Source organism: Rattus norvegicus, chromosome 1, assembly GCF_021556685.1.
Source record: "Rattus norvegicus strain SHRSP/BbbUtx chromosome 1, alternate assembly SHRSP_T2T, whole genome shotgun sequence".
Lineage (NCBI taxonomy): Eukaryota > Metazoa > Chordata > Mammalia > Rodentia > Muridae > Rattus > Rattus norvegicus.
Genome location: NC_141534.1, coordinates 219064708 through 219090709, shown reverse-complemented (window position 1 = coordinate 219090709; position 26002 = coordinate 219064708). Strand labels below are relative to the sequence as shown.

The window sequence follows — 26002 nt, the reverse complement described above, 5'->3', positions numbered from 1 at the left end:
CAGGGTCAGATGGATTTAGTTTAGAATTCTATCAGACCTTCAAAGAAGACCTGACACCAATATTCCTCAAACTATTCCATAAAATAGAAACAGAAGGAACACTACCTAAGTCATTCTATGAAGCCACAGTTACTATGATATCTAAACCACACAAGGAATCCTACCAAAAAAAGAGAACTTCAGACCAATCTCGCTTATGGATATCAATGCAAAAATACTCAATAAACTCCTCTCAAACCGAATCCAATAACAAATCAAAACTATCATTTACCATGATCAAGTAGGCTTCATCCCATGGATGCAAGGTTGGTTCAATATATGAAAATCCATTACCGTAATCCACCATATAAACAAACTCAAAGAACAAAATCACAAGATCATCCCCTTAGAAACTGAAAAAGCATTTGACAAAATATCACACCCCTCCAGTTAAAAATTACTGGAGAGGCGGGCTGAGGACTGTGCCGCGGGCCAGAGCAATGGGGCACCAAGGGCGGGGACGATGGGGCCTGGCAGCCAGCGGTGGCAGTGGTAGGCCTTGCCTAGCAGCCGGGACTCGGGGAGGTAAGTGTTGAGCCGGCTCTGAGGCCGCCGCGGATGGGCCAAACTCGGACTGGAGGGGCGGAGCGCGAGCGGAGGACAGCAAGCGAGGCGGGCCAGTGGGCCCGGCCGCTGCCGGTCTGAAGCAGAAGTGAGCGCGAGGGAAAGGGGTTGGGCGAGGCGGTGGGAGGAGCGGCGAAGGGGCGGAGGCTGAGCGGCGAGAGAGCGGCGCCGGACCAAAGGCGGCCACCCGGACGAGCGCCCTGAGGTGGTGGCAGTGGCCCCCTGGGCGGGTGCGTGGGCGCCAAGCAAGACTCCTCGGGCAGCCTGAATGAGAACTCGGAGGGCATGGGAGTTCCTCTAGGTCGTAACCAGCCTTTGAAAAAGGAAAAACCAAAATGGAAAAGCTACTATCCCATGACAGATCGCAAACTGCGCAGCAAGAGGGATGAATTCTGGGCCACTAAGCCAGCTTTTGAAGGCTGGAAAGAGATCTGGGATGCCTTGAAGGCTGCTGCATACGCTTTTGAAAGCAATGATCATGAACTGGGCCAGGCCACTGATGGTGCAAACATAACACTACCACACGGTGCGCTGACAGAGTGCTGTGATGAGCACCACAGAACAAGATAGAGGAAAAGAGTGGCAGAGACTGGATATCCCTGAGGCCACCTACCAACTCTGGACAGGAATCTCAGCTCCCTCTGCGGCTCTCCACAGGCAAAAAGACCTTAACTTTGTTGTAGGCAGCACAGACACGGTGTTCCACATGGAAGAGCCGCTTACATGCCACAGAGACTGTGGAGCCAGGCAGCCAGCGGTGGTTCTTCTCTGGCAGGCCTCGCACTGATAAGATGAAGCCGGATGAATTGAAGATCCCCAAGGACTATGTGGTGCAGGTTATAGTGAGCCAGCCTGTGCAAAACCCAACACCAGTGGAGAACTGAGCTGGATTTGCCTTCTTCCAAGATCCCTTGGCTCCTTTTTATTGTTACCATTTCCTACTCGAAGGTGTGAAATTTACTTTCACTGCTCTGAATTCCCTATGAATGGATTTAGTTCTGAGGAATTACCAGTGAAAAATTCCAACTGTGATGGAGACCAACAAAAATAATAAAACACACAGAGTACTCTTATAATTACAATTTCTAATTGAAAGAACAGTTAAGAAATAGATGACCATTTATTTTTTAAAAAAAGTCTCAACTGTGTAATGGCTGTATTTAAATGATTTTGAATGTAAACAGACACCAGACCCATCAAAAACAGTACCAAGCACCTTTTGGACACAGAATTTTTTATGACATATGTCAAATATTTTTTTCTAGAACCATCAATAACAGTTAAAAAACATTTTTTTTTAAAAAGTGGAACCTAAAAGAGCATAGGGTTTTGCTTCTCTTCTGGGTTTGTATTCCTACTCCATCAGGAAGCAGTGGAGACCGGGAGTTGTCAGTATGGCTTCCCCTGCCTGCCCATCCTTATTCACAGCCACTCATTCCTGCGGCCATCACACTGGCAGCAGGATCACGGGGTAGTAATTTGGTAAGTAGTTGGAGCTCTCACTCTCAGTTGAGAACTCTCCAGTCTTCCTGCATAGTAATTTTTTTCTTTTTCTACCCCCATTCCTTCTGCCAACTGTACAGTAATTTTAAAATGTCTGTGGTACCCAGGCTTGACAGCTAGCTACTATGTCATGCCGTTGCTGATCTTGCCGCTCTGCGTAGCCATTTCTGCAGCTGTCTGGCCCTGCCTATACATTTCTGGGCCAGGCAAGACAGAAATGGAGTATAGCTACTTCCAGTCCAGAATAAAAAACAGTCCTCTACTTCCAGCCTGCAGGGAATGTAAGTTAAACCTTCTCTGCCTGTTCCTGGGAAAACTGTGCCTATCTATTCTCAGCCTTGGAGAAAATGCCAATTTAAAATTTTCAAGTGTTTCAAGTGTTCAGCTAACCAGTGTCACTTAATCAGTGTTGGTAGGAACAAATGGTAGCACCGGGCCCTAGACATTTCACTCTGATTCCAGTCACTGTGGTGGCAGTGTTCTTCCCACACCTTCCTGACAAAGGTAAATTAACCTCCATCTGCACACCAGGCTAAGGGACTGGAACTGAGGGAATCAGGTTGACCTTCTCTGGAACCTCTGAAAGCTTGCTCTTGCCAGGCATGGTGGTGCCTGCCTTTAATTTTGGGCCTTGGGAAGCAGAAAGAGGCAATTCTCAGAATGTGAGACCAGCCCAGAGTACATAGCTAGTTCTAGGCCAGCCAGACCTACATAGTGAGGCTATGGCTCAAAAAAAAAAAAAAAATTGGTTCCCTGAGAAGGGGGCTACCATGTGACCACACTGTCTCTGAGAGTTTGTGAGCAGGAAATGAAGTTAGGTTCTGTGCTCTTCTCAGTCAGGAAATGCCAAACCTCCAGTGCATATTCGGATGTCAAACGCCAGCATAAGTTTGGTGGCAAAATGAAACTTCTAAGTACTTTAAAATGTAATTTTTGAGGGGTATTAAATTTCCTATAGCCTGTTTAAATCTATCTATAATTGTAACCTATGTTTTGAGAACTCTAACCATTTCCCTAATTCTGTTCATCAGTCAAGGTTTGTGGCTAATTTAGATCTGATGGGGACTCGGTCTAAATTCAGAAATGCACGGCTTTAGCAATCAAGAAGGACACTCACATGTCCTTGTGGAGGTTCTTGGGTACTCCAGGGCATCACCCACCATCAAAAAGGTCGGTTCTGGTCCCCTGCGTCTGAGACACCGCCAGAACCTGAAGGGACTGACCGGATAAACAGTTCTCTGCACCCAAATCCCATGGGAGGGAGAGCTAAACCTTCAGAGAGGCAGACACGCCTGGGAAACCAGAAGAGACTGCACTCTGCACACATTACTGATTCCACAGGAAAACACCAAACGCCATCTGGAACCCTGGTGCACAGACGCTCCCGGAAAGGGTGGCATAGATCTTCCTTGTTGCTGCCCCGACGGAGAGCTCATAAGCAACACACCACGAGCAAACATGAACCTCAGGACCACAGGTAAGACCAATTTTTCTGCTTAAAGCGAACTGCCTGGTGAACTCAAGACACAGGCCCACAGGAACAGCTGAAGACCTGTAGATAGGAAAAACTACACGCCCGAAAGCAGAACACTCTGTCCCCATAGCTGGCTGAAAGAAAACAGGAAAACAGGTCTACAGCACTCCTGACACACAGGCTTATAAGACAGCCTAGCCACTGTCAGAAAAAGCAAAACAAAGTAATAATAGAGATAATCTGATGGCGAGAGGCAAGCGCAGGAACCCAAGCAACAGAAACCAAGACTACTTGGCATCATCGGAGCCCAATTCTCCCACCAAAGCAAACACGGAATATCCAAACACACCAGAAAAGCAAGATAAAGTTTCAAAATCATATTTGATCATGATGCTGGAGGACTTCAAGAAAGACGTGAAGACCTCCCTTAGAGACACAGGAAAACATTAATAAACAAGTAGAAGCCTACAGAGAGGAATCACAAAAATCCCTGAAAGAATTCCAGGAAAACACAATCAAAGAGTTGAAGGAATTAAAAATGGAAATAGAAGCAATCAAGAAAAAACACATGGAAACAACCCTGGATATAGAAAACCAAAAGAAGAAACAAGGAGCTGTAGACACAAGCTTCACCAAAAGAATACAAGAGATGGAAGAGAGAATCTCAGGAGCAGAAGATTCCATAGAAATCATCGACTTAACTATCAAAGATAATGTAAAGCGGAAAAAGCTACTGGTCCAAAACATACAGGAAATCCAAGACTCAATGAGAAGATCAAACCTAAGGATGATAGGTATAGAAGAGAGTGAAGACTCCCAGCTCAAAGGACCACTAAATATCTTCAACAAAATCATAGAAGAAAACTTCCCTAACCTAAAGAAAGAGATACCCATAAGCATACAAGAAGCCTACAGAACTCCAAATAGATTGGACCAAAAAAGAAACACCTCCCATCACATAATAGTCAAAACACCAAAAGCACAAAATAAAGAATATTAAAAGCAGTAAGGGGAAAAGGTCAAATAACATATAAAGGCAGGCCTATCAGAATCACACCAGACTTTTCGCCAGAGACTATGAAAGCCAGAAAATCCTGGACAGATGTCATACAGACCCTAAGAGAACACAAATGCCAGCCCAGGTTACTGTATCCTGCAAAACTCTCAATTAACACAGATGGAGAATCCAAGATATTCCATGACAAAACCAAATTTACACAATATCTTTCTACAAATCCAGCACTACAAAGGATAATAAATGGTAAAGCCCAACATAAGAAGGCAAGCTATACCCTAGAAGAAGCAAGAAACTGATCGTCTTGGCAACAAAACAAAGAGAAGAAAAACACACAAACATAACCTCATATCCAAATATGAATATAACAGGAAGCAATAATCACTATTCCTTAATATCTCTCAACATCAATGGCCTCAACTTCCCAATAAAAAGACATAGATTAACAAACTGGATACACAATGAGGACCCTGCATTCTGCTGCCTACAGGAAACACACCTCAGAGACAAAGACAGACACTACCTCAGAGTGAAAGGCTGGAAAACAAGTTTCCAAGCAAATGGTCGGAAGAAACAAGCTGGAGTAGCCATTATAATATCAAATAAAATCAATTTTCAACTAAAAGTCATCAAAAAAGATAAGGAAGATAAGGAAGGACACTTCATATTGATCAAAGGAAAAATCCACCAAGATGAACTCTCAATCCTAAATATCTATGCCCCAAATACAAGGGCACCTACATACGTAAAAGAAATTTTACTAAAGCTCAAAACACACATTGCACCTCACACAATAATAGTGGGAGATTTCAACACCCCACTCTCATCAATGGACAGATCATGGAAACAGAAATTAAACAGAGACGTAGACAGACTAAGAGAAGTCATGAGCCAAATGGACTTAACGGATATTTATAGAACATTCTATCCTAAAACAAAAGGATATACCTTCTTCTCAGCTCCTCATGGTACTTTCTCCAAAATTGACCATATAATTGGTCAAAAAACGGGCCTCAACAGGTACAGGAACATAGAAATAATCCCATGCATGCTATCAGACCACCACGGCCTAAAACTGGTCTTCAATAACAATAAGGGAAGAATGCCCACATACACGTGGAAATTGAACAATGCTCTACTCAATGATAACCTAGTCAAGGAAGAAATAAAGAAAGAAATTAAAAACTTTTTAGAATTTAATGAAAATGAAGGTACAACATACCCAAACTTATGGGACACAATGAAAGCTGTGCTAAGAGGAAAACTCATAGCTCTGAGTGCCTGCAGAAAGAAACAGGAAAGAGCATATGTCACCAGCTTGACAACACACCTAAAAGCTCTAGAACAAAAAGAAGCAAATACACCCAGGAGGAGTAGAAGGCAGGAAATAATCAAACTCAGAGCTGAAATCAACCAAGTAGAAACAAAAAGGACCATAGAAAGAATCAAAAGAACCAAAAGTTGGTTCTTTGAGAAAATCAACAAGATAGATAAACACTTAGCCAGACTAACGAGAGATTAACAAAATCAGAAATGAAAAGGGAGACATAACTACAGATTCAGAGGAAATTCAAAAAATCATCAGATCTTACTATAAAAGCCTATGTTCAACAAAACCTGAAAATCTGCAGGAAATGGACAATTTCCTAGACAGATACCAGGTACCGAAGTTAAATGAGGAACAGATAAACCAGTTAAACAACCCCATAACTCCTAAGGAAATAGAAGCAGTCATTAAAGGTCTCCCAACAAAAAAGAGCCCAGGTCCAGATGGGTTTAGTGCAGAATTCTATCAGACCTTCATAGAAGACCTCATACCAATACTATCCAAACTATTCCACAAAATTGAAACAGATGGAGCACTACCGAACTCCTTCTATAAAGCCACAATTACTCTTATACCTAAACCACACAAACACACAACAAAGAAAGAGAACTTCAGACCATTTTCCCTTATGAATATCGACGCAAAAATACTCAATAAAATTCTGGCAAACCGAATCCAAGAGCACATCAAAACAATCATCCACCATGATCAAGTAGGTTTCATCACAGGCATGCAGGGATGGTTTAATATAAGGAGAACCATCAACGTGATCCATTATATAAACAAACTGAAAGAACAAAACCACATGATCATTTCATTAGATGCTGAGAAAGCATTTGACAAAATTCAACACCCCTTCATGATAAAAGTCCTGGAAAGAATAGGAATTCAAGGCCCATACCTAAACATAGTAAAAGCCATACACAGCAAACTAGTTGCTAACATTAAACTAAATGGAGAGAAACTTGAAGCAATCCCACTAAAATCAGGGACTAGACAAGGCTGCCCACTCTCTCCCTACTTATTCAATATAGTTTTTGAAGTTCTAGCCAGAGCAATCAGACAACAAAAGGAGGTCAAGGGGATACAGATTAGAAAAGAAGAAGTCAAAATATCACTATTTGCACATGATATGATAGTATATTTAAGTGATCCCAAAAGTTCCACCAGAGAACTACTAAAGCTGAGAAACACCTTCAGCAAAGTGGCTGGGTATAAAATTAACTCAAATAAATCAGTAGCCTTCCTCTACACGAAAGAGAAACAAGCCGAGAAAGAAATTAGGGAAACGACACCCTTCATAATAGACCCAAATAATATAAAGTACCTCGGTGTGACTTTAACCAAGCAAGTAAAATATCTGTACAATAAGAAATTCAAGCCTCTGAAGAAAGAAATTGAAGAAGACCTCAGAAGATGGAAAGATCTCCCATGCTCATGGACTGGCAGGATTAACATAGTAAAAATGGCCATTTTACTAAAAGTGATCTACAGATTCAATGCAATCCCCATCAAAATACCAATCCATTTCTTCAAAGAGTTAGACAGAACAATTTGCAAATTCATCTGGAATAACAAAAAACCCAAGATAGCTGAAACTATCCTCAACAATAAAAGGACTTCAGGGGGAATCACTATTGCTGAACTCAAGCAGTATTACAGAGCAATAGTGATAAAAACTGCATGGTATTGGTACAGAGACAGACAGATAGACCAATGGAATAGAATTGAAGACCCAGAAATGAACCCACACACCTATGGTCACTTGATTTTTGACAAAGGAGCCAAAACCATCAAATGGAAAAAAGATAGCATTTTCAGCAAATGGTGCTGGTTCAACTGGAGGTCAACATGTAGAAGAATGCAGATCGATCCATGCTTATCACCCTGTTCAAAGCTTAAGTCCAAGTGGATCAAGGACCTCCACATCAAACCAGATACACTCAAACTAATAGAAGAAAAACTAGGGCAGCATCTGGAACACATGGGCACTGGAAAAAATTTCCTGAACAAAACACCAATGGCTTATGCTCTAAGATCAAGAATTGACAAATGGGATCTCGTAAAACTGCAAAGCTTCTGTAAGGCAAAGGACACTGTAGTTAGGACAAAACGGCAACCAACAGATTGGGAAAAGATCTTTACCAATCCTACAACTGATAGAGGGCTTATATCCAAACTATACAAAAAACTCAAGAAGTTAGACCGCAGGGAGACAAATAACCCTATTTAAAAATGGGGTTCAGGCTAAACCAAGAATTCACAGCTGAGGAATGCCGAATGTCTGAGAAACACCTAAAGAAATGTTCAACATCTTTAGTCATAAGGGAAATGCAAATCAAAACAACCCTGAGATTTCACCTCACACCAGTGAGAATGGCTAAGATCAAAAACTCAGGGGACAGCAGATGCTGGCGAGGATGCGGAGAAAGAGGAACACTCCTCCATTGTTGGTGGGGTTGCAAACTGGTACAACCATTCTGGAAATCAGTCTGGAGGATCCTCAGAAAATTGGACATTGAACTGCCTGAGGATCCAGCTATACCTCTCTTGGGCATATACCCAAAAGATGCCCCAACATATAAAAAAGACACGTGCTCCACTATGTTCATCGCAGCCTTATTTATAATAGCCAGAAGCTGGAAAGAACCCAGATACCCTTCAACAGAGGAATGGATACAGAAAATGTGGTACATCTACACAATGGAATATTACTCAGCTATCAAAAACAACGGCTTTATGAAATTCGTAGGCAAATGGTTGGAACTGGAAAACATCATCCTGAGTGAGCTAACCCAATCACAGAAAGACATACATGGTATGCACTCATTGATAAGTGGCTATTAGCCCAAATGCTTGAATTATCCTAGATCCCTAGAACAAAGGAAACTCAAGACGGATGATCAAAACGTGAATGCTTCACTCCTTCTTTAAAAGGGGAACAAGAATACCCTTGGCAGGGAAGAGAGAGGCAAAGATTAAAACAGAGACTGAAGGAACACTCATTCAGAGCCTGCCCCACATGTGGCCCATACATATACAGCCATCCAATTAGACAAAATGGATGAAGCAAAGAAGTCCAGGCCGACAGGAGCCGGATGTAGATCTCTCCTGAGAGACACAGCTAGAATACAGCAAATATAGAGGTGAATGCCAGCAGCAAACCACTGAACTGAGAATAGGACCCCCGTTGAAGGAATCAGAGAAAGAACTGGAAGAGCTCGAAGGGGCTCGAGACCCCTTATGAACAACAATGCCAAGCAACCAGAGCTTCCAGGGACTAAGCCACTACCTAAAGACTATACATGGACTGACCCTGGACTCTGACCTCATAGGAAGCAATGAATATCCTAGTAAGAGCACCAGTGGAAGGGGAAGCCCTGGGTCCTGCTAAGACTGAACCCCCAGTGAACTAGATTGTTGGGGGGAGGGCGGCAATGGGGGGAGGATGGGGAGGGGAACAGCCATACAGAAGGGGAGGGGGAGTGATTAGGGGGATGTTGGCCCGGAAACCGGGAAAGGGAATAACACTCGAAATGTAAATAAGAAATACTCAAGTTAATAAAAAGAAAGAAAGAAAGAAAGAAAGAAAGAAAGAAAGAAAGAAAGAAAGAAAGAAAGGCTCGTTAATAAAATAAAAAAAAAGAAGAAGAAGAAGAAGGTCGGTTTCTTTGTCACACCGAATACCAGTATCTCAATCTCCATCAGTTGGAAAAGTGTTTAGAAAACCTATTATTTTTCTAAAGGAAATTTGATGGTGTCATGAATAACTTGATTGTTTTAAAAGGTCTTGTTTGTTTCTTGAAGGTTTGTCCTAAGAGCTTTTTGTTTGGGGGGAATTTTTTTTTTAATTTTAAAGAAACATATACTTGGAATAATGATCCTCCAGGCATGGTGAGAAAAAACCTAGGTGGTGGAAATTGTCAAAAGGTTAATAACCTAGGTGAGAAAAAAAAACATGGTGCTGGTAACTATCAATAGATCAATGTAAAATGGGATCAATACTTGACGTGTATCATTTTAGTATGTAGGGATGTTTGTGTTTTTTTTTAATTAAACTTTGAATCAAAATCAAAACAAAACAAAAAAATATTGGAGAGATCAGGAATTCAAGGCCCATTTCTAAACAGAATAAAAGCAATTTACTGCAAACCAACAGCCAATATCAAATTATTTGGAGAGATACTTCAAGCAATCCCACTACAATCTGGGACAAAACAAGGATGCCCACTCTCCCTGTATCTATTCAATATAGTACTTGAAGTGCTAGCTAGAACGATAAGACAACAAAAAGAGATCAAAGGGATACAAATTGGCAAAGAAGAAGTAAAGGTGTCACTACTTGGAGATGATATGATGGTATACATAAGTGACCCCAAAATTCTACCAGAGAGCTCTGGCTGATAAACAACTTCAGCAAAGTATCCGGATATAAAATTAACTCAAATAAATCAGTAGCTTTCTTTTATACAAATGATAACAAGCTGAGAATAAAATTATGGAAACAATTCCCTTCACAATAGCCAAAGATAATATAAAATATCTTGGGGGTAATTCTAACCAAACAAGTAAAATACCTTTATGATTAGAACTTCAAGTCTCTCAAGAAAGAAACTGAAGAATATCTCAGAAAATGGAGCAATCTCCCATGCTCGTGGATTGGCAGATTTAACATAGTAAGAATGGCCTTCCTACCAAAGGCACTCTACAGATTCAGTACAATCCCCATCAAAATCCCAACTCAATTCTTCAAAGACATGGAAAGGGCAATTCTCAAATTCATCTGGAATGGAAGAGTAGTGAAAACAATTCTTAACAATAAAAGAACGACTGAAGGAATCAGCATTCCTGTCCTCAAGCTCTACTACAGAGCAATAGTGATAAAATCTGCATGATATTGGTACAGAGACAGACACATTGATAAGTGGAATAGAACTGAAGGCCCAGAAATAAAACCACACACTTACACACACTTGATCTTTGACAAAGAAGTCAAAAATATACAATGGAAAAAAGAAAGCATCTTCAATAAATGGTGCCAGTCTAACTGGGTGTTTGTATGTAGAAAAATGAACACTCCTCCATTGCTGGTGGAATTGCAAACAGGTACAACCACTCTGGAAATCAATTTGGAGGTGCCTCTGAAAATTGGAAATAGATCTACCGAAAGACCCAGAAATACCACTCTTAGGAATATACCCAAAAGATGCCCCCATAATGCCACAGGGGCAAATGTTCCACTATGTTCATAGTGGTCTTATTTGTGATAGCCAGAATCTGGAAACAACACAGATGTCCCGTGACAGAAGAATGGATACAGAAAATGTGGTTTATCGCACAATGGAATACGACTCAGCTATCAAGAGTGAGGACATCCTGAGGTTTGCAGGCAAATGGATGGAACTGGAAAATATCATCCTTAGTGAGGTAACTCAGACCCAAAAGGACATGTATGGTATATTCTCACCAATAAGTGGATAGTTGCCAACAACAAAAACAACAATAACAACAACAAAACAAGTACAGAATACCCAAGATACAGTCACACTTGGGAGGAAGAAGAAAGCAACCACACGGAGGGAGGGAGTAAGGGACCTGGGAGGGAAAGGGAATGGGGGAGAGGAACATGATTTGGTATTGGATGGGGGAAAAGGACTGAGGGACAGCAGAAAGAATGGAAACAGGCGACCTCGGGAGGAAGAAGGTTGGGAGGACCCTCCAGAATGTATCAGAGACCTGGGAGGTGAGGGACTCTTAGGACTCAAGGTGAGGGGCACCTTAAATGAAATGCCCTGACACACAGAGGCAAAATTCCTCTAGGACCGGGCACTTCCTGTGTTTACCGGAAGTCCCACACCCTCGGATCCCGGCCCGCAGGAGCTCTCTGCTCCCAAACCCCGTGGGAGGGAGACCTCACCGCCTAGACAGGTGGGCACTCCTGAGGCTGCAGAGCGGAGGAGACCACCAACACTGCCCACCCCTGCCCACAACCCTGGCCCAAGAGGAAACTGTATAAGGCCTCTGGGTTCCCGTAGGGGAGGGCCCAGGAGCGGCAGGACCCCTGCGCCTGAGACACCGCCGGAACCTGAAGGAAACAGACCGGATAAACAGTTCTCTGCACCCAAATCCCGTGGGAGGGAGAGCTAAACCTACAGAGAGGCAGACACGCCTGGGAAACCAGAAGAGACTGCACTCTGCGCACATCCAGACGCCAGAGGAAAACACCAAACGCCATCTGGAACCCTGGTGCACGGAGGCTCCCGGAAAGAGCGGCGCAGATCTTCCCAGTTGCTGCCGCCGCGGAGAGGACTTGGGCAGTACCCCACGAGCAAACTTGAGCCTTGGAACCACAGGTAGGACCAACTTTTCCCCTGAAAGAAACCTGCCTGGTGAACTCAAGACACAGGCCCACAGGAACAGCTGAAGACCTGTAGAGAGGAAAAACTACACGCCCGAAAGCAGAACACTCTGTCCCCATAACTGGCTGAAAGAAAACAGGAAAACGTGTACAGCACTCCTGACACACAGGTTTATAGGACAGTCTAGCCACTGTCAGAAATAGCAGAACAAAGTAACACTAGAGATAATCTGATGGCGAGAGGCAAGCGCAGGAACCCAAGCAACAGAAACCAAGACTACATGGCATCATCGGAGCCCAATTCTCCCACCAAAATAAACATGGAATATCCAAACACACCAGAAAAGCAAGATCTAGTTTCAAAATCATATTTGATCATGATGCTGGAGGACTTCAAGAAAGACGTGAAGAACTCCCTTAGAGAACAAGTAGAAGCCTACAGAGAGGAATCACAAAAATGCCTGAAAGAATTCCAGGAAAACACAATCAAACAGTTGAAGGAATTAAAAATGGAAATAGAAGCAATCAAGAAAGAACACATGGAAACAACCCTGGATATAGAAAATCAAAAGAAGAGACAAGGAGCTGTAGATAGAAGCCTCACCAAAAGAATACAAGAGATGGAAGAGAGAATCTCAGGAGCAGAAGATTCCCTAGAAATCATTGACTCAACTGTCAAAGATAATGTAAAGCGGAAAAAGCTACTGGTCCAAAACATACAGGAAATCCAGGACTCAATGAGAAGATCAAACCTAAGGATAATAGGTATAGAAGAGAGTGAAGACTCCCAGCTCAAAGGACCAGTAAATATCTTCAACAAAATCATAGAAGAAAACTTCCCTAACCTAAAAAAAGAGATACCCATAGGCATACAAGAAGCCTACAGAACTCCAAATAGATTGGACCAGAAAAGAAACACCGCCCGTCACGTAATAGTCAAAACACCAAACGCACAAAATAAAGAAAGAATATTAAAAGCAGTAAGAGAAAAAGGTCAAGTAACATATAAAGGCAGACCTATCAGAATCACACCAGACTTTTCGCCAGAAACTATGAAGGCCAGAAGATCCTGGACAGATGTCATACAGACCCTAAGAGAACACAAGTGCCAGCCCAGGTTACTGTATCCTGCAAAACTCTCAATTAACATAGATGGAGAAACCAAGATATTCCATGACAAAACCAAATGTACACAATATCTTTCTACAAATCCAGCACTACAAAGGATAATAAAGGGTAAAGCCCAACATAAGGAGGCAAGCTATACCCTAAAAGAAGCAAGAAACTAATCGTCTTGGCAACAAAACAAAGAGAAGAAAAGCACACAAACATAACCTCACATCCAAATATGAATATAACAGGAAGCAATAATCACTATTCCTTAATATCTCTCAACATCAATGGCCTCAACTCCCCAATAAAAAGACATAGATTAACAAACTGGATATGCAACGAGGACCCTGCATTCTGCTACCTACAGGAAACACACCTCAGAGACAAAGACAGACCCTACCTCAGAGTGAAAGGCTGGAAAAAAACTTTCCAAGCAAATGGTCAGAAGAAGCAAGCTGGAGTAGCCATTCTAATATCAAATAAAATCAATTTCCACTTAAAAGTCATCAAAAAAGATAAGGAAGGACACTTCATATTCATCAAAGGAAAAATCCACCAAGATGAACTCTCAATCCTAAACATCTATGCCCCAAATACAAGGGCACCTACATACGTAAAAGAAACCTTACTAAAGCTCAAAACACACATTGCACCTCACACAATAATAGTAGGAGATTTCAACACCCCACTCTCATCAATGGACAGATCATGGAAACAGAAATTACACAGAGATGTACACAGACTAAGAGAAGTCATGAGCCAAATGGACTTAATAGATAATTATAGAACATTCTATCCTAAAACAAAAGGATATACCTTCTTCTCAGCTCCTCATGGTACTTTCTCCAAAATTGACCTTATAGTTGGTCAAAAACCGGGCCTCAACAGGTACAGAAAGATAGAAATAATCCCATGCGTGCTATCAGACCACCACGGCCTAAAACTGGTCTTCAATAACAAGAAGGGAAGAATGCCCACATATACGTGGAAATTGAACAATGCTCTACTCAATGATAACCTAGTCAAGGAAGAAATAAAGAAAGAAATTAAAAACTTTTTAGAATTTAATGAAAATGAAGGTACAACATACCCAAACTTATGGGACACAATGAAAGCTGTGCTAAGAGGAAAACTCATAGCGCTGAGTGCCTGCAAAAAGAAACAGGAAAGAGCATATGTCAGCAGCTTGACAGCACACCTAAAAGCTCTAGAGCAAAAAGAAGCAAATACACCCAGGAGGAGTAGAAGGCAGGAAATAATCAAACTCAGACCTGAAATCAACCAAGTAGAAACAAAAAGGACCATAGAAAGAATCAACAGAACCAAAAGTTGGTTCTTCGAGAAAATCAACAAGATAGATAAAACCTTAGCCAGACTAACGAGAGGACCCAGAGAGTGTGTCCAAATTAACAAAATCAGAAATGAAAAGGGAGACATAACTACAGATTCAGAGGAAATTCAAAAAATCATCAGATCTTACTATAAAAGCCTATATTCAACAAAACTTGAAAATCTACAGGAAATGGACAATTTCCTAGACAAATATCAGGTACCGAAGTTAAATGAGGAACAGATAAACCAGTTAAACAACCCCATAACTCCTAAGGAAATAGAAGCAGTCATTAAAGGTCTCCCAACCAAAAAGAACCCAGGTCCAGATGGGTTTAGTGCAGAATTCTATCAAACCTTCATAGAAGACCTCATACCAATATTATCCAAACTATTCCACAAAATTGAAACAGATGGATCACTCCCGAATTCCTTCTATGAAGCCACAATTACTCTTATACCTAAATCACACAAAGACCCAACAAAGAAAGAGAACTTCAGACCATTTTCCCTTATGAATATCGACGCAAAAATACTCAATAAAATTCTGGCAAACCGAATCCAAGAGCACATCAAAACAATCATCCACCATGATCAAGTAGGTTTCATCCCAGGCATGCAGGGATGGTATAATATACGGAAAACCATCAACGTGATCCATTATATAAACAAACTGGAAGAACAAAACCACATGATCATTTCATTAGATGCTGGAAAGCATTTGACAAAATTCAACACCCCTTCATGATAAAAGTCCTGGAAAGAATAGGAATTCAAGGCCCATACCTAAACATAGTAAAAGCCATATACAGCAAACCAGTTGCTAACATTAAACTAAATGGAGAGAAACTTGAAGCAATCCCACTAAAATCAGGGACTAGACAAGGCTGCCCACTCTCTCCCTACTTATTCAATATAGTTCTTGAAGTTTTAGCCAGAGCAATCAGACAACAAAAGGAGGTCAAGTGGATACAGATCGGAAAAGAAGAAGTCAAAATATCACTATTTGCAGATGATATGATAGTTTATTTAAGTGATCCCAAAAGTTCCACCAGAGAACTACTAAAGCTGATAAACAACTTCAGCAAAGTGGCTGGGTATAAAATTAACTCAAATAAATCAGTAGCCTTCCTCTACACAAAAGAGAAACAAGCCGAGAAAGAAATTAGGAAACGACACCCTTCATAATAGACCCAAATAATATAAAGTACCTCGGTGTGACTTTAACCAAGCAAGTAAAAGATCTGTACAATAAGAACTTCAAGACACTGAAGAAAGAAACTGAAGAAGACCTCAGAAGATGGAAAGATCTCCCATGCTCATGGATTGGCAGGATTAATATAGTAAAAATGGCCATTTTACCAAAAGCAATCTACAGATTCAATGCAATCCCCATCAAAATACCAATCCAATTCTTCAAAGAGTTAGACAGAACAATTTGCAAATTCATCTGGAATAACAAAAAACCCAGGATAGCTAAAACTATCGTCAACAATAAAAGGACTTCAGGGGGAATCACTATCCCTGAACTCAAGCAGTATTACAGAGCAATAGTGATAAAAACTGCATGGTATTGGTACAGAGACAGACAGATAGATCAATGGAATAGAATTGAAGACCCAGAAATGAACCCACACACCTATGGTCACTTGATTTTTGACAAAGGAGCCAAAACCATCCAATGGAAAAAAGATAGCATTTTCAGCAAATGGTGCTGGTTCAACTGGAGGTCAACATGTAGAAGAATGCAGATTGATCCATGCTTATTACCCTGTACAAAGCTTAAGTCCAAGTGGATCAAGGACCTCCACATCAAACCAGATACACTCAAACTAATAGAAGAAAAACTAGGGCAGCATCTGGAACACATGGGCACTGGAAAAAATTTCCTGAACAAAACACCAATGGCTTATGCTCTAAGATCAAGAATCGACAAATGGGATCTCATAAAACTGCAAAGCTTCTGTAAGGCAAAGGACACTGTGGTTAGGACAAATCGGCAACCAACAGATTGGGAAAAGATCTTTACCAATCCTACAACAGATAGAGGCCTTATATCCAAAATATACAAAGAACTCAAGAAGTTAGACCGCAGGGAAACAAATAACCCTATTAAAAATGGGGTTCAGAGCTAAACAAAGAATTCACAGCTGAGGAATGCTGAATGGCTGAGAAACACCTAAAGAAATGTTCAACATCTTTAGTCATAAGGGAAATGCAAATCAAAACAACCCTGAGATTTTACCTCACACCAGTGAGAATGGCTAAGATCAAAAACTCAGGTGACAGCAGATGCTGGCGAGGATGCGGAGAAAGAGGAACACTCCTCCATTGTTGGTGGGATTGCAGACTGGTACAACCATTCTGGAAATCAGTCTGGAGGTTCCTCAGAAATTTGGACATTGAACTGCCTGAGGATCCAGCTATACCTCTCTTGGGCATATACCCAAAAGATGCCCCAACATATAAAAAAGACACGTGCTCCACTATGTTCATCGCAGCCTTATTTATAATAGCCAGAAGCTGGAAAGAACCCAGATACCCTTCAACAGAGGAATGGATACAGAAAATGTGGTACATCTACACAATGGAATATTACTCAGCTATCAAAAACAACGGCTTTATGAAATTCGTAGGCAAATGGATGGAACTGGAAAATATCATCCTGAGTGAGCTAACCCAAACACAGAAAGACATACATGGTATGCACTCACTGATAAGTGGCTATTAGCCCAAATGCTTGAATTACCCTAGATGCCTAGAACAAATGAAACTCAAGACGGATGATCAAAATGTGAATGCTTCACTCCTTCTCTAAAAGGGGAACAAGAATACCCTTGGCAGGGAAGAGAGAGGCAAAGATTAAAACAGAGACTGAAGGAACTCGCATTCAGAGCCTGCCCCTCATGTGGCCCATACATATACAGCCACCCAATTAGACAAGATGGATGAAGCAAAGAAGTGCAGACTGACAGGAGCCGGATGTAGATCTCTCCTGAGAGACACAGCCAGAATACAGCAAATACAGAAGCGAATGCCAGCAGCAAACCACTGAACTGAGAATAGGACCCCCATTGAAGGAATCAGAGAAAGAACTGGAAGAGCTTGAAGGGGCTCGAGACCCCATATGTACAACAATGCCAAGCAACCAGAGCTTCCAGGGACTAAGCCACTACCTAAAGACTATGCATGGACTGACCCTGGACTCTGACCTCATAGGTAGCAGTGAATATCCTAGTAAGAGCACCAGTGGAAGGGGAAGCCCTGGGTCCTGCTAAGACTGAACCCCCAGTTAACTAGACTGTTGGGGGGAGGGCGGCAATGGGTGGAGGGTTGGGAGGGGAACACCCATAAAGAAGGGGAGGGGGGAGGGGGATGTTTGCCCAGAAACCAAAGAATTATTATTAAGTATTAAATAAATTAAAAAAAATGAAATGCCCTACAGTGGGCAGAGGGAACTTGTTGAGCCCACCTCCAGTAGAAAGAGATGGCATCAAGTGAGGGATGGGATTGCCATCCCACAGTCAAACCTGTGAGCCGTAAAAATTTCTGTCTGAAAGAACTGCAGGGATGGAAATGGATAAGAGCCTGAGGTAATGAAAGTCCAGCCACAGGCCCAAAGTGGGATCCAGCTCAAGGGGAGGCCCCAATACCTGACACCTTTACTGAGGCTATGAAGTGCTTACAAAAATGGACTTCTCATAACTGCCCTCTGAAAGACCCATCAAGCAGCTGAAAGAGTCAGATGCAGATACTTGCACCCAACCAATGAACAGGAGCTGCTGACCCCTTTGGTTGAATTAGTGACAAGCTGGAGGAAGCTTAGGAGGAGGGCAACCCTGTAGGAAACCAGCAGTCTCAACTAACCTGGACCCATGAGATCTTTCAGAAGCTGGATCACCAACCAGGCAGCATACACCAGATGTAATAAGGCCACCAACACATATACAGCAGAGGACTCCTGGGTCTGGATTCAGGCAGAGAAAATGCACCTAACCCTAAAGTGACTGGAGGCTCCAGAGAGTTTAGAGGTTTGGTGGGGTGGGGACATCCTTGTGAAGACAGGGGTGGGGGTGTAGGATGTGGAACTGTCAGAGTATGGACCGGGAAGGGAGTAAAATCTGGAGTACAAAAATAAATTAATTTTTAAAAAGATAATAGGAAAGGACATAACTGCAGAGCATGACTGTGAACCTTTACAAACTCAACCATGGTGGAACCTCAAATATAATTTTAAAACCAGGGGTGGTACCTTTGCTAGAGCAGATGAATAAAGCTTAGAGGTATTACACACACACCCATACACACATATGCATGCACACACACACACACACACACACACACACACACACACACACAAAAGAAAGATAAAATCAAGAAAGATAAAATAATTAGACAATGTGTGCTTTCCCTCCTTTAAAAGTTATGAAGCAGAATTTTCTGCAATGAGCCTTTCATACAAAGACACCAAGCAAATTGAATCATGTATTTGTGTACTGTTAACCCAGCATTTTAAGTATAAGAATAAAAGTACCATTTTAAAAGTCTGTTATTGCTCCAGTGATTTGAAATGTGAAGACTGTAATTATTTCTGTATTTCTGTTCTTCATATTTGTATATCAGAAATATTCTGTTTTAAATTTTGTAATTTTAATCACTCATATATTCAATGACACCGACCCCTTGCTTATACTTTCATTCTGAATTATAGCTACACTTCTATATCCATTAAATTTATATAGTTCATAAAATGTCTTGTTAACAGAATTTGAAAATAATTTCCCTTCTAAAAATCTGTCTATTGTTGTCATGTTAACAGTAACAAGCCTTGTGAGCTGCCACTTGCCTGAAGGCTGGACCAGTGAACCTCACCTTGTATAAATATCCCTGGTCCCCACAGGCTCTGGGAGAGTCCATTTGCTCACCATTTGCTAAGTCTAAAAGCAAACTGAGCACCATGAGGCTGAGCCTATGTCTTCAGACCATTCTGGTTGTTTGTTGCTATGAAGGTGAGTATTATTTACGATTAATTCAGCCACAGCTCCTGCTAAGTTTGTCTCTTTTAAGAGTTGGTATGTATCTATGTGATAAGGTTGAGATCAGGGAAAAGCAATAATCTCGAATTTATTCCAACCTCTTTAACTAGCCCTCCTCAAAACAGTCCAGGTACATTCAACTAAGTTTTTTCCTACTTAGGAAGTTTGGTGTGGGGCCAGAATGAACAAAGATCAGGAAATACTTTTACTAAAGGGTTTCTGTTTGTGTGTTATTTTTCCACTTCATTGTATCTGGGAAGGTGACTTGAGAAAACTCTCCATTCTTAGCAGTCAATCTTCTCTGAAACTGTGAGTAATACCGCTTCAAATCCTTCAACTAGACTCTGAAGATAATCAGACCTGTGTAGTCTGATCAGTTTCCTGGGAGTCCTAGCAATAATGGTGATAGAAATAGTGTGGTCGTTCCAGTAAGATATCGGTTTCTCTTATTATTTTTTTAAATTGGGCGAAGCTTTACTGCACGAACTGTGGATGTGGATTCCAGTACACTCTCGTAAATCTATGTATGAAATAGGAACCAAAAGACAAGATTGGAGATAGATAAGTGGTGCGGTAAAAACTAGTGAATGTTGCCAAATGCAAACAAAACAAAACAAAACTGGGAGACTCAAACACCTCTTTTTCTCTCCTTCCCTTCTCCTTCTCCTCTTCCTTCCCACATCATCCTCCTTCAGGTTCTCTCCCCTCCTTCTCCTCTTCCTTCCCTCTCCTATTTCCCTCCAGTCTTTTCTTCCTGGCACTAATCTTTTCCTCTCCTCCCTACCTGCTGCCTCCCCTCCCCTCCACCCCCTCCACATAACCCCCTCATCTTTTCACCTAAATTTTGTTTTTCTTCTTCATCTTTACCCTCTTTACATTTATTTTTTTCTGCTCTTCATACATTTTGGAGGTCTCAGAACTTCTGACACCTTATAACAAATTCCTTCAAAAGCCACTTGTCACTTAGGAAGGATCATAATTTGGCCTCTCAGTAATTTTTGATTCATTTTTAGAAATTACGTGAAGTGTGTTTAAGAAAGATAAAACAAGTCATTCTTTCAAAGCGTGATGGAAATGTTAACACATTATCATCTGTGGTCATCAATACATAATACAAATGCTCAATGTTTCATTTCTTACACGCTGGAAACTTGTTTTTTAAACCCTATATGTTCCTTAATGAAAACTCATCACTTGCTTTTGAAAAATGAATAAGGGTTCTTCTCCCACCTATGACTTTCACATTTTCTAGAAATGTGTGACTTTAGATAATGTGTTTGATGTAACTAAGGTTTGAATTTTTTCCTTCCAGGTTAGAAAGTAGACTAGTAGTTCTCAAGGCTGTAAAGAAAAGAGCATATAATTTCATGGGATGCACAAAGCATAAGCATGGATAGGTGTAATCATTGCTCAGTGAATATCTCTTTGTAATTATACACACTGATTTTTCCAAGAACCATGCTTAATGGTATGCTAACATTAAAAGAAAATTCATTTCCCACAAGTCATTCTAAATGTTTGTAGAGTTTTATAAATATACTTTGTTATACTAGCTGAAGAGAGATTCATGCAAAAAAACTCAATTAATTAAAAAGAAAATAAGCTGGAGGTAGTGTCACATTCCTGTAATCCCGGCACTTGGGAGGCAGAGATAGGTAGATCTCTGAGTTTGAACCTTGAGGCCTCCCTTGGTCTACAGAGTGAATTCCAGGACAGCCAGGGCTACACAGACAAAACCTGTCTAGAAAAGAAAACAAAAACAACAAAAAAGTAATTTTGATTAACTAACCTTTTCCCCTTTCTCCATACACTATCAGCTAATGCCAACCATGTCTGTGAAGCTGTTAAGCATGAAATCATAACCTTCATACTAAAGAGGGAAGAAGAACTGAAGACAGAGCTTGAGAACTATGATGCACCACTAGAGTCCATTGAAGCAAAACTGAAGGTGAAGAGATGTGTAGACCAGATGAGCTATGAAGACAGATGTCGAGTATCAGGAGCGCTGGTATGGTCACTTTACTTTTCACTCTCAGAAGTTAACTTGTCATTCTGTGGGGGACATATGAGTGGGTGGAATCATGGGACATCCATGGTTCAGGAACACACTGCTGATCAGAGTTCAGTTGTAAACAGTGCCTGGGGTATCTGCCTCCTTCTAGAGTTTCACCCTAGAATCAACACTCCTGTGGCTTTCTAATAAACACAAATAGGGCCCTACAAAATGAGGATTCGAGGCTAATTCTATTGTGAATCAAAGGAAGTTACACCTGGGGACTTGTGGCCCACTCCGTCCCCTCCTGATCACAGAAAAATCATAGCGAGATAGGAACTTGAGCCTCAGTGCTGAGTCCGTTCCGAGTGTGTTTACATGAATTTGGAACAAGTTTCTGCAAGTAAGCATTATTCTGTGTTATTTCCCCAAGCACACTTTCCATTTTCCCCTTCTGTCTTTCCTCAGTGACCTTTCTGCTCTAGATTTCTGTTTATTTCCAGAGAGAAATTGTATCGGAATATGATTGGCAAAGATGGACAGAAATACATTTGCTTGAAACCACCTTGTTCTACGAGAAATTGACTTTCCCTACTTAAAATGAATGACTCAATATATTGTACTTAATGGGTTTTGATTGAATACTCAATGTATTGCACCAGTTAATTACACTCACTGCATGTTACCATCTGTCCATTGTTATCTAAGTCTTGGGTCTTGCACTTAATGTGTTTCGATATTTTTAAAAACTTGAATTTTTCCATGATGGTTAAAAAAGGTACAGGGATTCTGCTCTAAAACCATCTGGCCCTGTGCGTTTTGTTTTGGCTGAGAGACTCTAATGACTGTTTCTACTTCCTTAGGAGTTACATTTATATAGTTTACCTGATCGTGATTTAATTGGTAATTTCTACCTGTCAAGAAAATCATCCATTGCAGTTACATTTTCCAATTTTGTGAAGTATATAAGCTTTTGAAATAAAACCTAATGATTCTTTAAATTTCTTCAGTGTCTGTATTTATGTCTCTCTTTTCATTTCCGAGTTTGTTAATTTAGATAGACTTTCTGCCTTGTAATTAGTTTGGCTAAGAGTTTGTCTATCTTACTGATTTTCTTAAAGAACCAGCTTTTGGTTTTGTTGATTATTTGTATTGTTCTCTTTGTTTATAATTGATTAATTAAAGTCCTGAAGTACTGTTTTGGGAGACAGGAGAGAAGAAAGTGACCAGGTTGTAATGTGAATAAATATATTAATCAATGGAAAAAGCTACATATAATCTCTATCAACATTACTATCAAGCCTAGGGATCAGGCATCAGAAACAATGTGTTTTGTTAAGTGTAGTCTGGCTCTGCCCTGCAAGTAAGTTTTCCATCTCTGTGGTCATAAAGAAAAATGATCAAAGATGATGATAAACATTGGCCTATTCTGTGGCCACTGTATTAAAATGTCTTGTTGCTACCCCTGTGCAATGTGCCATTCATTGTTTAAGCACTCCAACTCAGTATCTCCCTCATTCAAACTATGGTTCTACTTAAGACAAGTTCCATATTCTGAAAGAAAAGCCCTGATTGTCATAAAGTTCACTGAAGTAAAGCATCATCCTCTATATTTCTTACATAAAATGCAGTGCAACTTCTCAATCAGTAATTCTAGCATGGAAGCTTTGTTCTGATCAAAACAACATATTCTCTACTTTATGGCTAATGTCCAGTTATAAGTAAAGTGAATTGATGAATAAAGGAAAGGGGCTGTCTATGAACAACACATATTCATGAATCATTGATGGATTTTTTCCTTAAAAATCCTTTTCTCAGGGTTGGGGATTTGACTCAGTGGTAGAGCGCTTGCTAGGCCCTGGGTTTGGTCCCCAGCTCTGAAAAAAAGAAAAGGAAAAAAATCCTTTTCTCAATATTTCTTTCCTTCAATACTTCAATTTCCTTTTCTCAATATTTCCACATTTTCTTCCCCAGTAATGCAATCGTGGCTTTGTACCATGATTGTACCATGAGAGAGAAGGAAAAGGGGACTTTGGGGATGGATCCTGCCTAATGTTCTAAACATGGTCCATATCCTCTATTCTGATAGGGGCTTGCTCCAAGGGAGAGTATGAATGTGCTTCAGATAGTTCAGGTTGTTAACATCCCTGCCTCTTAAACAAAGTAAAGTAAAACTTCTTCTGAGTTTATGCCACAATCACCAGCAACATAAACAGTACACACAAGGATAGATGTTTCAATAAGACAGATGTCCCAACCATAGTCCATGTAATAGGAAAGAAACCGAGACAGAATGTTTAATGATAAGCAATCGCAGATCTTAAAACCACTGTATGTAATACAGATTTCAAGCTTCAAGGAAATAATTGAAAGATAGAACTAAAAAATAAGTCAGCACTTGGGTCATCCTTCTTCTTGAGCTTCATGTGGTCTGTGGATTGTGTCTTGGGTAATTCGAGCTTTTGGGCTAATATCCACTTATCAGTGAATACATACCATCTGTGCTTTTTTGTGATTGGGTTACCTCATTCAGGATAACATTTTCTAGTTCCATCCATTTGCCTATGAATTTCATGATGTCATCATTTTTAATAGTTGTGTAGTACTCCATTGGGTAGATGTACTGCATTTTCTGCATCCATTCCTCTGTTGAAGGATATCTAGGTTCTTTCCAGCTTCGGGTTATTATAAATAAGGCTGCTATGGATATGGTGGAGCATACGTCCTTGTTATATGTTGGAGCATCATTTGGGTATATGCCCAAGAGAGGTATAGCTGGGTCCTCAGCTGATTGGGATCAGATCTCTCCTGATTAGAACATTTGGGTGATACTCCTCTATCTCAGTTCATCCTGATGCTAACATATGGAGCCCCTAATCTGCCAGTCAGATTTCTAGGGCCCACACATGATGTTGAAGTTCCAGTGGCCTCCTTGACACGCACTGGCATATCCTTTCCGTAGGGTGATTAATGAGGAGGAGATCTTGAAAAGCTGAAGACAGGCTTCCCAACTGAACAGATCTCAGTGCTGTGTTTGTGTTTCAAAATCTCAACACAAATGAGGGCTGTGACCCCTGTTTCTCTTCCAGCAAACATGTCAGCCAACCAAGGAAATATAGCTGAGTAGCATCAGAAGGGTAAGAGAATTACCCAGTCCACAGGTTGCCAAATATGTGTCATCTGCAAAGGCCATGGTGTGCAAGTAAATACAATGTAAGAAGGAAAGACGCACATGGCAAACCCCATACTCTTCCATACTCAACACCAACAGAAACCACAGGAAAAATGAAACACCACAGTTCAACAGGCTCTCTTCTCCCCTACCTCATGTGACCATGAGGCTGATCTTTCTATTATTATTAGTTCTTTGAAGAATTTGAACAGTGTATTTTGATCATTTTCACCCCTTTTCCTCAATTCTTCCACTTTGTGTTCTCTGCTTCCCTATTCACTTAACTTTGTGCCTTCTTCTCTGAGAAGTTGTTGGTTTTTAAGCCCACTGAGTCCAATTTGTGCTATACATACACACACAAATGTGTGGCCTTCCATTGGCACAAGGTTGAACTGACAGAAAGCACACTTGAAAAGAAAACTGACTCTCCCTTTCCCAGAAGCTACCAATTGACAAGAGCTCTTAAACTCATGTGGGACTTTCAGCCCAACTCCCCTGTCTGTGCTGGGATATTTTTCTGGTTTAAGCTGGTACTGGTCTTGTGCATGCCATCACAACTGCTGCAAGTTCATTTATTCAGCCAGCTGTGTCTGGAGACATGGTGTCCTTACAGCTATTTTTGCCAGCCCAGAAAAAGCTAGGTCCATCTTATTTTTGGTTTGCTATGTTGCTTCTGCATTGTTCTTTTTCTTAAGTAGTTACTTAGCACTGAAGTTCTTAATGTTTTTACTTTTTAAACCCTTTACACATTCATCTACATATGCTTATTTTGACTTCGGGTTATTTATTTTAATTAAATAATCCTGGCAGAGATGTGAGGCAATCATCTTTTCATAATTTACCCAATATTGTTGGCCCATAAAATTTTACTTTCAGATAAGTAAGTAGAGCCAACAAGATGAATTGTTGCATGTCTTAGACAGGGATACTATTGCTGCACCCATGACCCATGCTGCAACACCATGACCAAGAAGCAAATTGAAGAGGAAAGGGTTTATTCAGCTTACACTTCCACATTGCTGTTCTTCACCAAAGGAAGTCAAGTCTGGAATTCACATAGGGCAGGATCCTGGAGGCAG

The 26002-nt window shown here is 40.9% G+C and overlaps 1 protein-coding gene and 1 pseudogene across 1 annotated transcript; both read left to right on the top strand.

Moving 5' to 3' along the window:
• Nucleotides 1-612: 612 nt before the first annotated feature.
• Scgb1d2l1 (secretoglobin, family 1D, member 2 like 1) lies at nt 613-22756 on the top strand. Its single transcript, XM_087608658.1, has 4 exons — nt 613-2085; nt 19542-19731; nt 21576-21766; nt 22255-22756. Exons 2-4 carry the CDS (start codon nt 19680-19682, stop codon nt 22348-22350), a joined length of 339 nt encoding a protein of 112 aa, XP_087464784.1. The 5' UTR covers nt 613-2085; nt 19542-19679; the 3' UTR covers nt 22351-22756.
• Nucleotides 808-1487, top strand: Ubtd2-ps1 (ubiquitin domain containing 2, pseudogene 1; annotated as a pseudogene).
• Nucleotides 22757-26002: the final 3246 nt, after the last annotated feature.

Excerpts from the sequence above, each read along its gene's own strand:
- Scgb1d2l1 (XM_087608658.1), top strand. The coding sequence starts at position 19,680 with ATGAGGCTGAGCCTATGTCTTCAGACCATTCTGGTTGTTTGTTGCTAT. Across the intron at positions 19,732-21,575 it reads GGTTGTTTGTTGCTATGAAG|CTAATGCCAACCATGTCTGT; the intron begins GTGAGTATTATT and ends ATACACTATCAG. Across the intron at positions 21,767-22,254 it reads GTCGAGTATCAGGAGCGCTG|AGAGAAATTGTATCGGAATA; the intron begins GTATGGTCACTT and ends GTTTATTTCCAG.